General features: G+C 38.1%; 1 protein-coding gene across 5 annotated transcripts in view; it reads left to right on the top strand.

Annotated features, from left to right (window-relative positions):
• Window positions 1-877: 877 nt before the first annotated feature.
• Window positions 878-14,944, top strand: part of MYO5C (myosin VC) — a 36,615-nt gene continuing 22,548 nt past the window's right edge. For 4 of the 5 annotated variants that reach the window (XM_054215216.1, XM_054215218.1, XM_054215215.1 and 1 more), the window contains exons 1-16: window positions 878-969; window positions 4,459-4,569; window positions 5,464-5,629; window positions 5,788-5,932; window positions 6,347-6,503; window positions 7,064-7,207; window positions 8,141-8,222; window positions 8,822-8,929; window positions 9,480-9,586; window positions 10,220-10,485; window positions 10,807-10,888; window positions 11,232-11,372; window positions 12,454-12,579; window positions 13,209-13,292; window positions 13,912-14,046; window positions 14,426-14,523. In XM_054215216.1, coding sequence (XP_054071191.1) covers window positions 943-969; window positions 4,459-4,569; window positions 5,464-5,629; window positions 5,788-5,932; window positions 6,347-6,503; window positions 7,064-7,207; window positions 8,141-8,222; window positions 8,822-8,929; window positions 9,480-9,586; window positions 10,220-10,485; window positions 10,807-10,888; window positions 11,232-11,372; window positions 12,454-12,579; window positions 13,209-13,292; window positions 13,912-14,046; window positions 14,426-14,523 — 1,979 coding nt within the window. In that variant the 5' untranslated portion in view covers window positions 878-942. Of the gene's footprint in view, window positions 970-4,458; window positions 4,570-5,463; window positions 5,630-5,787; window positions 5,933-6,346; window positions 6,504-7,063; window positions 7,208-8,140; window positions 8,223-8,821; window positions 8,930-9,479; window positions 9,587-10,219; window positions 10,486-10,806; window positions 10,889-11,231; window positions 11,373-12,453; window positions 12,580-13,208; window positions 13,293-13,911; window positions 14,047-14,425; window positions 14,524-14,944 lie in introns of those variants that run through there. The other variant, XM_054215219.1, reaches the window with a different exon arrangement.

Here is a 14,944-nt window from a genome sequence, read left to right as displayed (position 1 = left end):
CATGCATCCATCTGCCAATGCCTGGCACTGTGTCTGTTCACATCTGCTTCCTCATAAAGGATATTTAAACGTAATACCTGCTAGTGCCCTAAGCTTACTAAATGCATTCTGTTTATCTTACACTAAGTTTGCCAGAGAAACTCCTTGATGGTGTCTTAGTCATTAATGAATGTTTGTTTTTCCCTGTGTGGCCAGGAACGGCTCCCCTCGTGATCCCTTGGGCAGCTAGGAAATGGAAGATCAACAAGGATTTTTAAATTTCCTTTCCTTTGTTTATATATTAATTTATTCTATTATATGAATTAATCCTACGTTTATATCTAATTATAAGATCATACACTATTAATGGCAAAGTACATCTCTTTCAACAAACACTCAGCATATAGTGCTGTATACCAGTACACTGGATGTCAAAACATTACTCAGAAGAAACAGGAGAAAACTGCAGAAGAGATCGGGATTTGCAGGCCTTAAAAGCAAGCAAGGTAACAAACATAGTGCTCCTAAACACCTAGCGGAGGCTACTCGGCACCTATTTTTCCTGGCCCAGAACCAGACGCTGCTCAGCACTCGGAGCTATTTCAAACCCAAATCGCATTCCAAATCCCTAAGGCTGTATCCAAGATGCCAGCCTTGCCAGTGTGGCGATTGGGACTACTCCCCATCCCCACTATACTTGCATACCTGTCAGAATTAGGAGCTGGCGTGCAAGCTGCCCGCATAAAAAGCCCGATACTGAGGAACCCTTTAGCCGCGTGCTGCGGGTCACTGAGGCGAGCAGCGCGGGGAACCGCCTCCCTCCTGGCCGGGGAAGGGCCTCGCCCGGGCGGGACAGGCCCCGGATCCGGCCCGGCCCCCCGTCCCCACGGCTCGGGGGCGGACCGCGGCCACCTGCCGGCTGCGGAACCGGCCGCCGCACGTCTCTCTCCGCCGGCGGCCCCCATGGCGCTGGCCGAGCTCTACACCCAGGTGAGTGGGGCCCTGAGGGGGAGCGGGCCGCCATGGCAGCGGCGGCGCCTGAGGGGGAGCGGGGGCGCCTTCTCCCGCCGCCGCTGAGGGGATGGCGGCCGCCCCGTGAGGGGAAGGAGGAAGAATGGGGTGACCAGGCCGGGCGAGTAATGCCAGGCTCACCAGAGCATGCCTGTGGGTTTTTGTGCTTTCTGGGGCATTAAAATGTTGAGCCATTGGTGTTCTGACAGAGTTGGCTGGGTTGGACCTGACGGAGGGCGCGTGTCCCCTCAGTGTGAGGGCCCATCGCCTGTATGGGACAGATGGGTGACTATAAAATCATAGGGCAGTATGGGAAGATACTTCTTTTTTGAGATAAATACTTCTTTTTTTGCTACTTTCAGTCCTTAGGTGTAGGTCTCAGAGGTGCTAGCCAGTGATGAGGCAATTTTGAAGTTTAACAGCACTTCCCTGACCACTTAATTGTGGAGCGTGTGCTCTTTTTGTTATGCCAGTATTGAATATGTTTGGCTGAACCGGGCACTAAAATAAGGATTTTTTCCTCCTTAATGTGGCTACTGTATTTTTTTGCACATATTTTCCCACTTTTCCTATAGTCGCTAGAGTGTTGTGACATGTAACTTGTTTGCTTAGCTTTAAATAACAAAAATAACATGCACATGTTAGTGATTTATAGGCCTGTATCTCTTCTATCGCAAAAGCAGCTGCCGTTATAAACTCCTATTTAGCCCTGTGCTGCACTGATATTTATTAATTCGTTTTGTTGGTACCACACTCTGAGCAGCAGAATGAACAAATGTGGGTTTTTTTAATCAGGAATAATGTTCGGCAGGTGAAGGGGAGGAAGGAGTGTGGGTGTAACTTGATACGAAAATGAGCAAACTCTCTTCTGTTTACTTGTAAGGCAGGGTTTGGAGAAAGCGAACTTTGGCAGGCTGGGTGCATTTGCCAATGGAGGCTCCTGGAACTGCAGGGACCTTTTCTGAAGAATCAGTACTTTGATGACATGCTTTTTCCTCCCTTTCTTGTCAGTGACCTAGTGCAGTTCACCTTCTTACATGGGAACAAGCTGCGTGCTCCTGAGGCTGTTCAATGGTGATATTCCTGACTCACATAGGATAACAGCAAATAAAGAATTCAGTTTAAAGCTGTGAATAGATAAGTATTTTTTATAAGCCAGGAAATCGGTGTAGTGTAGGAATGACATAAAAGTCAATTTATACTTCAATACACATGGAGAAAGCAAGGTTAAAACTGATTTCATTTAGCCATGTCTTTCATTTTCCCACTAAGTAGATATTTATGAAGCTGGGTTTGTCTCCCTTTGGTCAGGTACATGAAAACGTTGTCATCATACTCGTTTGGTGTTGCTTAGAAAAGATCTCTGTGATTTTGGATATTATGGGAAAAAATGCCACCGTGCTGAAGCTATCAGCAAAGAGGCATCATGAGAGCGGCTGAGGTTTCAATTAGTGTTCATCACCTGACATACATGCCAAGTTGGTGTATGGTTGACCAGAAGGGTCAATCTCCATTCTTCGAGATACTGAAAACTCAACTGGAGAAGTCACTGAGCAACCCAAGCTAACTTGTAGGATGTCCCTACGGAAATCCCTCTTACCCTAAATCATTTGGTTCTGATCCTCAGGGGTTACAGTTGAGAAAGCTACTGTTGAGGTACAGTGCAGTTTGTAGGGACCTCTGTAGGCACCCATGGCTGGCAGCGTGTTCACTGGGATTCTCGGGGTGGAGAGCCTCATGTTCTGAGGATATGCTGGAGCTTCCAGGGCTTCCTCCAAATTAGAGAAGAAAAAAAAGTAATTTGTGCCAAAAACAACAGTTGCAACACCGAAATGAGAAGGTATATGAGTCTCCAAGGTATCTGTGGGTATGCTAACACTTCATTAAATCCTTGACCAATGTTAATTTTTCAAGTAAGCAGCTGCAGCAGTTCTCACAGGTTTATTTAAACACAGTTGATTTAAACTGACCATGAATATAGCTAGGGTAGGGGAATTAAGTGAAGGGTTATGGCTGTCAAAACAGAAAGATGCTGGAAGAAGATTATATGGCATGGTTCCTTGTGCAAGTAGGGACTGAATGATTCTGTGCTCTCTAGTGTTGCTTTATCACAAATTAGAGGAGAGGTGGCCCATAAAAAACTCGGTACTAGTATGTATTGGTGATTTTCAGGCTTTTTTTCTGACATCGCTGTCCTTCCACCTGTCCTCTCCTTACATCCAAATATAGTCTTCAGTGTTGTCTTCATTGCCATCTGAGATACAGACTATACGGTATAAAAAAAATACTGTGCAGCAAGGTTTAAGGAAGATGGTGGCGTGTCAGAAGTAATCTCAAACTGCAAATCCCTGAACAGATGTGATTTCAATGTTACTAAAACCAGTGTTTATTAATGCATAGGTGACACATTAGGGAGGTTTTTAGGGGTGCAGCTTTGTTAAACCCTGGCAGGACGAGAAAGGCACGCTCCACATCAGTGAAGAAATTCCTCACTTACTGAGGTTCCCAGCTGTGTTATGTCCTTTTAAGGAATGCTGTTTCCTATAGCTTCTAGGGTGTTTCCTATAGCTTCTAGGGGAGGGCATTTAAAGATGTTGCTAATGCTTCAGCATATTAACTTCAGCATAGGAGAACTAGGTGGTTTGAACAGCGTAATTTACATTCAAACATTTGTGCTTCAGAAGGCTAGAGGGAATTCTGTTGTCTTGATTCTTCAAATACCTAAAAGAGAACTACAATTTATCTGCTTCCATTGGAAAGAAGTGCTTTTAGGGAGGGTGTTTTCTTCCTGAGGCAGAGCTAAAGTAACTTACTGGGACTGAGCTCAGCTAAGCCAGCTGACTGCTTGCAAAGAAAGTAACCTGCCAGTAGTCTTTGAAGTTCTCCTAGAACACGGGAAGATGTTGTTTGGAGGGTGCGCTTCAGTCCCGTGAAAAGAAAGGTAACTACGCAGAGTCTTTCTTGTATGTACACCTTTGCCTGTGGCAAAATGCTTTCGAAGTTCAGTATCCCGTATTTGAATTCAGGGAAGCGATTGTCTAAATTCTGGTAAATGAGATGCTTTCTCTGGTACTTGCTCATTCGAAATCTTCTAGAAATCAGAGCTCTGCCTTTAGTGTATTTTATTCTCTTTGTTCAGTGTCAGAGGATTTGAAGAGCTTGGCGACAGTCTGGCCCTTCTTCACCTTCCTGCACGCTGTGTTGTTCTGCAGACTTTACACTAAAGAGGAGCAGAACAAGCACAGCGGAGATTAATGAGTCTGCTCTCATTTTTTTTTGTTTCACATAGAGTAACTAAAGCACAAAAATACAGCCTGCTGAAAGGGTCAGATCTAAGAATAATCCCCAAAAGTCCTGGCATCCACTTGAGCTTTTAGGTTGCACTTGACTTTTGGAAACTATCTTTTTGTGCCGTTCTGGTATTATGGTAATAGCTAAACTAACTATTGTCTTGTTTTTCTGTTGTAGTACAATAGGGTTTGGATCCCTGATAATGAAGAAGTTTGGCAGTCTGCAGAAATCACAAAAAACTACAAAGCTGGAGACCGTTTTCTCCACATGCAGTTAGAAGATGGAACTGTAAGGAGAAAAGCCTTAATTATTGTGCAGTTTCCTGAGATATGTAGAAACATAGGACTCACTGTTACGGAATCTAAATGACTTGTCCACATTTTCTTTTATGCTAACCCTGCAGTGACCAGAATTTTATCATAGCAAAATTTGTACAGTAAACAGCTGTTACCTAAAAATATGAAGAGTGCAATTCTACTATTATTATAGAACACATACCTCGAAGATCACTTCACTTTTGAAACAAGCGCTGAAACTCATCTTAAGTTGAAGTAAATCAAAAGTGCAGGGCAGGCATAGTTATTTCTCACAGAGGTAGCTGTTGCTTTTTTTTCCCCGGAGTTGCTGCTTTATGTAAGGTCTGTTAATTTTACTATCAGTTCTTTACAGGTTTAATATTTTGAAAAGAGTATTTCTATATTTCTGCATTCCTGTTCTGTAAAGACAAGTATTAAATGTATGATTAAATGGATTTGTTGAACAGAAGTGAGTTTTAAACTTTGTGTAAAGAAAGCTGAAGGGTTGCAAATAAGTACAGTTTTAGAGCTGACTTAAGTCTGACCAGGTGTTTACTTTCATTCAGTTGCAGCTGATATACCGTTTTAATTTGTAGTTGAGACATGCGTATGTTTAGAGAGCTAAACACATTTCCCGTTTTTACAGGTTCAGTATGAAATATTGTAAATAAAGAGAATGTAGCTTTCTTTTTACTGAACAAAAAAGAGCTCAATCTCTTTCATGATCTGCAAGTCCGCTAAGTTCAGTGGGGTGTATGGAATTGATGAAATACAGGGTTGACAGAGCCCTGTCTGATCTTGTAACTTCGTGTAAAGGTAGAAGATCAATTTGTGTTTATGAAAACTTAGTGCATTTTATGATATTTCAAGTCATTTTTGTTGACAGGAACTTAATTACCCTGTTGATCCAGCTGCTTTGCCACCCCTACGAAATCCTGACATACTTGTTGGAGAAAATGATCTCACTGCACTTAGTTATCTCCATGAACCAGCTGTTCTACACAATCTTAAAGTTCGTTTTGTGGAGTCTAAGCTTATCTACACCTATAGTGGTAAGCAAAGTAAAATGCAATATTTTCTAAAATAGGTAGGAGATTCTGATCAACTAACAAGTTGCTATTTTGTATCAGTTTAAGGGTAGTTGCTGAAAACTAGCATTTAATTGAACTAACCTTTTTTTTTTGTTTTTGTTTTGTACACTTGGTTGTAGGAATAATTTTGGTTGCAATAAACCCCTATAAGCAGTTGCCAATATATGGAGATGCTATTATCCATGCATATAGTGGGCAAAACATGGGGGACATGGATCCACATATATTTGCTGTGGCAGAAGAAGCATACAAGCAAATGGCAAGGTTCAGTATGTTGTTTAATGTCCATAAATAACACACTAGATGTCTAGTGGCAGTCAGTGTTAATTGTAATTTAATCTAACTGTGTATGAGCCATTGGCTATTAAGAATACCTTTGAATGGCTAACTTAACTAGAGGAAGAGTAGTTCCCTAACCAGCAGAGGAATTTCTAGAACTCATGACTATTTTCATTCTTGATGAAGGGCTAAGCACTGGCTTAGCTGAGTTAATAGCAATGACGTCAGCCTAGAGGTTACAGCTGAAGAGGAATAAGAGAAGAACAGATGAATGATGGAACTGATATGAGAGTTGACCACAGCCGTGTGTTCAGAAATTTGTTTCATATATATAATTCTTACATTTATACACATGTTTTAGACATACCTGATTTAAACTGTCTCATTGTTTGGTTTTAGAAATAACAAAAATCAGTCTATTATAGTCAGTGGAGAATCAGGAGCTGGAAAGACTGTGTCTGCAAGATACACTATGAGATACTTTGCCACTGTGAGTAAGTCAAGCAGCAATGCACATGTGGAGGATAAAGTATTGGCGTCCAATCCAATAACCGAGGTAGGTTTTGGAGAGTACCTGTCAAGTCTGTACTTGTTGAGGAAAGAGTTCTGAGAGCTGCTGGGAACCTTTGTTTGAAATCTTTAGCGATGTTTTAGCTGCCCAAGTTAGATATCTAAATTAGAAGTTTAGCCTCTGAATGTTACTTACGGAAAGATGTAGTCAGATTCAGGAACACCCAGGTGCCTAATTTACCAATGGCCCTTTGGAGGCACTAATTTGCCTCCAGAGTCTTATTTGACCACATCCTTTTAATTAGATGATGAGAAAACAATATTGAACAAGTTGTTTGTTTTTATTAATTGGAATAGAAACTGGTTAATGTTCCTTTTGGTGGCAAAATGTACTTTCTCTAATTCTCAGTTTGTGTAGTGTTGTACTATTTCACTTGAGGCTTATCTTCAAATTTGGGCCTCAAAGTTTAAATCTCACAGCTCAATGCTAGATTGATCCTTGAGCGCCTTTGATTTTAGGAACTTGTAGTTGAGTCACATTTTGACAAAGTTACTCTTATAAAAGATGCAAGTAAAACAAAGTCTAAAAGTTTATAATTTTTGTAGGCTGTTGGCAATGCAAAAACCACACGGAATGATAATAGCAGTCGATTTGGAAAATACACTGAAATCAGTTTTGATCAGTGTTACCAAATCATTGGAGCTAACATGAGAACATACCTGCTTGAGAAGTCCAGAGTTGTCTTTCAGGTGGGTAAAATAAATTTTGAAACACTTAATGTCAGTATGGCTAGTAATGTACTGTCCTTTACTAGTTTCATATAGAAAATGTTGTGTGAAGTTCTGAATAGTATGTCTAATCAGCAGGTGATTTATTTTTTTTAACAGGAGCTAGTCTTAATTATAATAAGAAAATAATTTATTCCATATTCTTCCTTATGTTAAGTGGAAGATGTATCTCGGGGATGATTCCCTGAGACAAGTGCAAGAGGTATTTGAGAAACCTGTGATTTTCAATCACAATAGTAACACATGCCAATCGTACCTGTCAAGGAACGGCGTATATAGGGCAGAGGGAGTCTCAGTAAAAAAATGACTGAAAATTTATAAGGCTGCGACTTATTGCGTGTGACTCACTACAGTGTCAGAGCATAATTGTCATAATCTACTAAAGAAAGCATTTAATTTTTTAAAACTAATTTTATGAAGTTTTCCTTATTTGTAGTATTGTAACTTTTTAAGTACTATGAAAAATACTTCCATATATCTGCTGCCTGAAGGATGGTTTGGAAATAGTTTTCTGAGTTGCCATGGGGCAGTGTTTCAGCTGGCACTCCTCCACAGTTGTTCATTACAGTATTTGTCAGTTCTTATTAGTAGGCGGTTGTTCAGGCTGAAAAAATTATTAGAATAACAGCCTTGGGGAAAGAGTTCAGCATATCGATAATGGAAATAAAGTGTACCTGAATTAATCACTTTCCAAGCTCTTGCTGAAGTCTAAGATGTGCCATTTTAATAATGGGCAATTTCTTTGCCAAACAATGTTGCAGCAGAATTTAGCCTTCGAGTATCATTATCTCTTTGCAGTAGTGTTGAATATTGAATGTTTTTCTGATTGATTGTTGTTTTGGTTTTGTGTCTTTTTTTTCTGTTTGTAATGGTACTCTTTGTTTTAATTTACAGTCAGAGAATGAGAGAAACTACCATATATTTTATCAGTTGTGTGCATCTGCTATGCAACCTGAATTTAAGCATCTGAAATTGGGTATGTCTCAAGAAAATAACCTACTGTTCATTTTTGCATTGCAGTATTTGGAAGATTGGATTTTCAAATGCTAGGATGTTAAGTGCTTTATAGCATAAATCTCACAGACTTACAATGGGACTTGCATTTTTAAGTCACTTAGCTATTAATCCTGCTTGTATTGAACTTGGTAGCAAATCCCTAGTAACTTGAATAGTGCATGATCAAGTACCTAAATGTCTTTGAAAATCTTATTCTAATATTTCTGTAGTGACAGATGCCTTAATGACAGTTTAGGGAGCTTGACTCATTTGTCTCCAGAGGAGCTTTAATGACACCTGGGAGAAGCAGACCTTAGGTATATGTTTACTCAGTCTTCATTCCTGTTTTTTTGTTACATCAACTATTAAGGATTGTTAGGAATTACGAATATTAACTCATTTCAGTTTAACTGAGTTAGGTGCATAGATTTCCCTCAGAAAAAGAGGACCTCCAGTTCATTGCTGAAGAGCTGTCATCTGACAGCATCTTTAATTTTCTGGTGTTACAAGAGTCTTTAACAAGTAGCTATCCCCAATCCCGATTTTTCCAGCATTACAAGTTTTGCGTCTTATCTATAGGAAGTGCAGAAGAATTTAACTACACAAGAATGGGTGGCAGCACAGTAATAGAAGGAGTTGATGACAGAGCAAATATGGTGGAGACTCAGAAGACATTTGCCTTACTGGGTAAATTCCTGGGAATACCTACTCAATAGATGTAAAAGCTTATTTTTTTTCTCAAATGGGCGAAGGTGGAATGTTTCTGAAGTGTTCAAAATGCTAGTAGTAATTACCAAAATAATTGCCTTCATAGCTTATACGTTGCATTGTTGGCTTGTTTTTAAAGTACTAGGCAAGAGCAATTTTTGAAGTACTAGGCTGTTAGCTATTCACGTTCATTGTTAATGGTCAGAATCACTAAGGGATGGAGTCTTCTTAGCCCTTAAGCTAACATGCTGTGACAGAAGTGGAATTGAAAGCTTCTTTGCCCCTTTATGGCTTATGTGAAAGCCGAATCAGACTTGAACTGGCACTTGGGGAGATACAGGAATTTATGCCTCATCTCTCATCCGATCAGACAAGGAGAAAGTAGGCAGAACCAAGACTTTGCGTAGTAGTCTGCAGAGATGCTATACAATTCTTGGCTACACAACAAAGCAAGTAATCCAGCATTGTGCTATTTTAATTAATTGTACTGTTTCTGAGTATTTAAAATAATCAATAATTGTTTTTTTAGGTCTGAAGGGGGATTTTCAGATGGATGTTTTTAAAATGCTGGCAGCAATCCTGCACTTAGGCAATGTGGGAATAACAGCTGTTGGAGATGACAGATCATCCATCAGTGTAAGGAAGTAGTTCATTCACATACCAGCATTTTCTTTTATATTCTACGCCAAAAGTCCTTTAGCAATAGTTTCCCTCATATCTGGGGCTCAGAGCAGCATTAAGTCTGTCTACTAGACTTGAGAGATTTCTCCATCTTCATCTGTATAGAATCAGAATGAGTGTTCATGCGAATCCTGTTTTGTGCCCAAGTTCAGAAAGTCTGAACAAAAGGCGAAATGTGGCTAAGGGAACCCCATATCCAATTGTTCCATAGCTGTTGGGAAAGCCATTTGGGACTGCCTGAAGGATACAGGAAAACGGAGTGTTGTCAAAGCTGCTCAGAATGTGTCCCGCCAGATTGTGCAAGTCTATAAAAGAAGGACACCTAAACATGGACTAAAGTAACTTTTTCTTTCAATGTCTTAATCCAAAGCATGTCATCCAGACTAAGTTTTTCTATCCTATATCAGGAACTCTATCCAGTATTGTTTTAGCTTTTGATATTTTGCCAGATGAAGAAGTGAACAGACCCCCTTGTCTAACTAAAAATATAAGTCATTGTTTGATGTCAGTGGTGCCAGGATTTCACTGTCTAGATGACAGTTGAAGTATCAAATGTAATGTAATAATATTTATTTATTTTCTTTGAAGCTGGAAGATAAACATCTCAATATATTCTGTGAACTTTTGGATTTAAACTGTGACAAAATGGCACAATGGCTTTGCCACCGAAAGATTATCACTACCTCAGAGACTGTAATAAAGCCAATGACAAGGACTCAGGCTGTTAATGCAAGGGATGCTCTGGCAAAGAAGATCTATTCTCATTTATTTGACTTTATTGTGGAAAGAATTAACCAAGCTTTGCAGTTCCCTGGCAAACAACATACTTTTATTGGTGTTTTGGACATTTATGGGTAAGAACGTCTCTGGAAACAAATATATAAATATTAGTATTTTTTGTGAATGAGGTTTAAATTTAACTTTTGATGTGATACTTCTAGATCTAACTCTGGATTTTTTGGGCTCTGTTATGTCTGGTAATAGTAACAGCTAGGGAAGTTTTGAAATGTCTTAGCATCTTTATTAGTCTTATGGCTATTTAATTTTCTTAGAAATATTAGAATAGCTCCAAAATCTTAAAAGGATACTACCATTTGTATTTAAAATTTAAGGGATTTTTTTTTTCTCCAATACTGTTACATCACCTTATTCTTCTTATTCGATGTGTGTTTCAGCTTTGAAACATTTGATGTGAACAGTTTTGAACAATTTTGCATCAATTACGCTAATGAAAAACTGCAGCAGCAATTTAACCTGGTATGTTCTTTTATTTGTTATAGTTCTTTATGTTACTTTGCTTCAATTTTGAAATTGTCAGTGATAGATAATAGCAAATGTATTTGTATTTGAGTAACGGATATTTCTGGATAATGGCTATCCAGTAATAGATAAAAGTATTTTGTATAAATACATATATAAACACACACATATATAAATGAAAACGGATTAGTTCATTTTCTTACAAGATAGACATATACTATACTACAAAATATATAAATATTTTGTTTCTATCTATATATACAGTCACAAACATGCACACATTGTATATACTTGCTTCATTAATTGTAACCTTACATTTTCATAATTTTCACGCACCTAGCACGTCTTTAAACTTGAACAAGAAGAATATATGAAGGAAGATATCCCATGGACTTTAATAGACTTCTATGACAACCAGCCTGTCATTGACCTTATTGAAGCTAAAATGGGAATTTTAGAACTTCTGGATGAAGAGTGCTTGGTAATTCAAAAACTCTTGTATTTATTAGCTCGTAAAAAAACTTGTGGGTTAATTCATATAGAGCATTTTCCTCATGAAAGGAACATTAATGTTTGCCCTGTATTTGGTACTTTTAATTGTAAGCTGCTTAAGTCTATTTTTATCTTGTAAAATTGAGAACCTAAAGCTAGATTCTTACCTAGAATCTAACCCAGCGACTAGATTTCTTCACTGTGAGGGTAGTGCAGGACTAGAACAGGTAAAGCAGAGGTGCAGTGGGATCCCTGTCTTTGGATACGTTCTGGATTTGAGTTCAAACAGAAGCTTGATCTAGTGTTGGTGGTAGTCTTGCTCCAAGCAGGAATTTGAACTACTTGGTCTCCAGAAGTCTATTCCATCAATATTTGTACAACTCAGTTATTCCATGAATGACTAATTTGATACAAAAACCAGTCTTCCTTTCCTTTTTGGTAAGTTCTTGTTGAATGCACCAAACCTACATCTTTGCTTTTCTTCTTTAGTCTTACTATTTTTTTTGTCTGTGCTCCCCTCCTGACTGTAGCAATTCCTGAATTTATATTTTTTTCTTCTACATATATGTAGTTCCTTTCGGCTTCCAAGCGTATTGAAGTAGCTGTGTTAGTGAAGAACTGGGGAGAGAAAGATGACAGCTCTTCAAATGGTCTCTAAAAGGTGCTTTGATGATATTGGCAAATCATACTTCTCAGAATCCAAACCATGGAGTAATATGGGAGAAATTAGGGAATATTCCCTAACTCATTAGTTTATCTGTTATTCTGCTTGTTAGCATTCTCAGGGATCAGATCATCCCTGATTGCAGGTAGCATCTTCTCAGGACAAAATGGTTTATAAGTCATCAGAGAATTAATTCTAATTAACGTTAATATGAGCTTCTTTCTTAAAATGATTTGCTACAGGGAGCCACTGGCTATTCTGAAAAGACAAAAGCCGCTTATTATTAGGCCTCGTAACTCACTGAAGATGCATTACTCAGATGGGATTTATTGATAGTAAGCAGTTTTGCTGTTTTTAACAGTCCGGCAGAATTTTGTTGAAGAGATTGCCCTTCTCATTTTTACAGTTACCTCATGGAAGAGACGAAAACTGGCTTCAAAAGCTGTATAATAATTTTGTCAATAAAAACGCACTCTTTGAAAAGCCAAGGATGTCAAACACATCTTTCATCATTCAACACTTTGCTGATAAGGTAGAGTGTAAACAACTCAGTATTATTTCACCTTGTTTCTAGCAGTAACTCGTTCTGAAAAGGAAGGAACTTACAAAACAGAGGGAATAGTATAACCACACATTTATAATTTGTATAAAAACTATCTTCAGTACATAGTACTATTTATTTATTAGTAACACTACCTGTAACATGCCATTTAAATGTAAGAAGTGCTTAAGATAACGAATTTGAGAGTATAAAAATAAATCATCAAGATAAAGAGGCAAAAAAGAATGCAATGTGTAAATAAAATAGTTGAGACTGTAATCCATACACGTTTTAGTCTGTTATTTACATTTCAAATGTAGTATTCCTTTTTTGGTGTTTTGATTTCAAATCGCAGAATAATGAAGAGAGGAGGAAATAAATTCCTAATGAAGGCAGAAGGAAGTTACAGTTGATAGTGGATTCTGACAGTTTGCCCTGCTTCTAAATTTGCAGTATGCATGTATGTTTGCCGTCATGAAACCGGTAAAAGCAGACTGTCAGCCATTGTATTTAAGACTAATAAAGACCTCTTGGCCACCACAGCTTAGAAAGTAAAAATTATTGTTTTGCTAATTGTTCATGTATTGCTGAAAAGTTAATGATGTCACCTGTTTGCACAGGTAGAATATAAATGTGAAGGATTTCTGGAAAAAAACAGAGATACAGTACATGAAGTATTGATTGAAATCTTGAAAGAGAGCAAGGTTTGTGAAAAATCAGTAATGATTAATTTTCCAAATACCTGATTTTACTGAAATTCATTTAGATCTAATTTTAAAAGGTTTTTTTTTTTCTGATAAAAAGATTTTTAATAGGTTGAATCAATTAGTTTAATCTTCCTTTTTATTAATATTCTAAAAATGTGTATTTTTAGTGTCAAAATAACATACAAGATGGAAAAACACAGTGTTCAACTCTTTCATATATGTGCATGTACTTTGCTAGTTATGTTAGTATTTTTTGTTTTCGTAGTATCTCCCTTGAACAGCATTCTGGAATCCTTGAAACTGAACAATTCGCTTTTTCCTGTAGTCATTACATGTAGCTTTGATAGGTGGCTTATCATTAACAGCTGCCTTTGTTTATTCTTCAAAAGAGATTAAGAGAATGCCAGGGCAGGGAAAACATCAGGTGTCTTATATGTGCCTGCCACTTCCCATCTGCTTGAAGGCCCCGTCCCTTTCAGGTCTACCGCCTTGAGACTAAGCATTAAGATGGATGGGGTTGGCATTTTACGTTACAGTAATAAATGTGTTTATGTATATTTAAATGTTCTTACAGCTGCACAGTATTTTAACTGTGATTCTTTCACCACACTTTTAGTTTCATCTGTGTGAAAATTTTTTTCAAGACAATCCGGTGTCCGTTTCACCTTTCAGTTCAACTATAAACATCAAATCTGCAAGACCTGTTCTCAAGTCACCTAACAAACAGCTCCGGATGACTGTTGGCAATAAGGTACTACAGAAACGTGCTATTCTGTGATGTTCGTACTTTCAGGGAAGTGTACTGGGCAGTCTGAGACTATGGTGCTGTATTCTGTTACTGTTCACAGTGGACTGTCCAGTTTTCGGTGTAGCAAGAGCCAGCCACAGTGTAGTGCTCTGGGTCCGGGTATAGGTAGGTGTGTTTAATTTATGTGTATAGGTTGGTGTGTTTAACAGGAGACTGTTAGGTACAGCAGGACTGTTAAATTTCCTGCGTTTAAGATATAAACCATAAGAAAATCTCCCAGTGTCCAGCCAAAACCTAACAAAGAATTAAAAAATTAAGATTTGACTTTTTCCTTAGCTGTAAATTTTTCATTAGTATAACTGTTACGTCTGATGTTTTCTAGTTCCGGAGTTCTTTGTCTTTACTTATGGTGACACTGAATGCAACCATCCCTCATTATGTACGATGCATAAAGCCAAATGATGAGAAGTTGCCTTTTGAGTAAGTATTTTAGCGGTGTTGAGCTGTTACATTACCTTTAAAATTAAAAGAGTATTTTTCTATTTTACAATAGCTACATGTCAGCAAGCTAAATTCTTATTGTTGACCAACTTCCCATACAGAACATATTTTTCCTTTCAAGTCAGACAAAGTAGAAAAAAAAAAGTCTTCTTACAAAAATAAAATCATTCAGTAATAGTTATTGATACCATAAAAATTCTTTATTATCCTAAAATTTTTCAAGTCAGATATTAGTGTCTGTGTATTTGCCATAACAGTTTTTGGGGGAAAGGTTGTCCACCTTTGATTTAAGATATTTTGTTCAGGAGTGTTTGCTTTTGTACAGGTGTGGATTGGCACCAATTCATATTTAAGGAATAAAAGCTATTTTCTTTGTGAACTTCCCTTTTGTCCACAGCAA

This window comes from Rissa tridactyla, chromosome 9 (genome assembly GCF_028500815.1).
Source record: "Rissa tridactyla isolate bRisTri1 chromosome 9, bRisTri1.patW.cur.20221130, whole genome shotgun sequence".
Classification (NCBI taxonomy): Eukaryota; Metazoa; Chordata; class Aves; order Charadriiformes; family Laridae; genus Rissa; species Rissa tridactyla.
The sequence above is the reverse complement of the archived record's forward strand: the minus strand, read 5'-3'. Positions and strand labels throughout refer to the sequence as shown.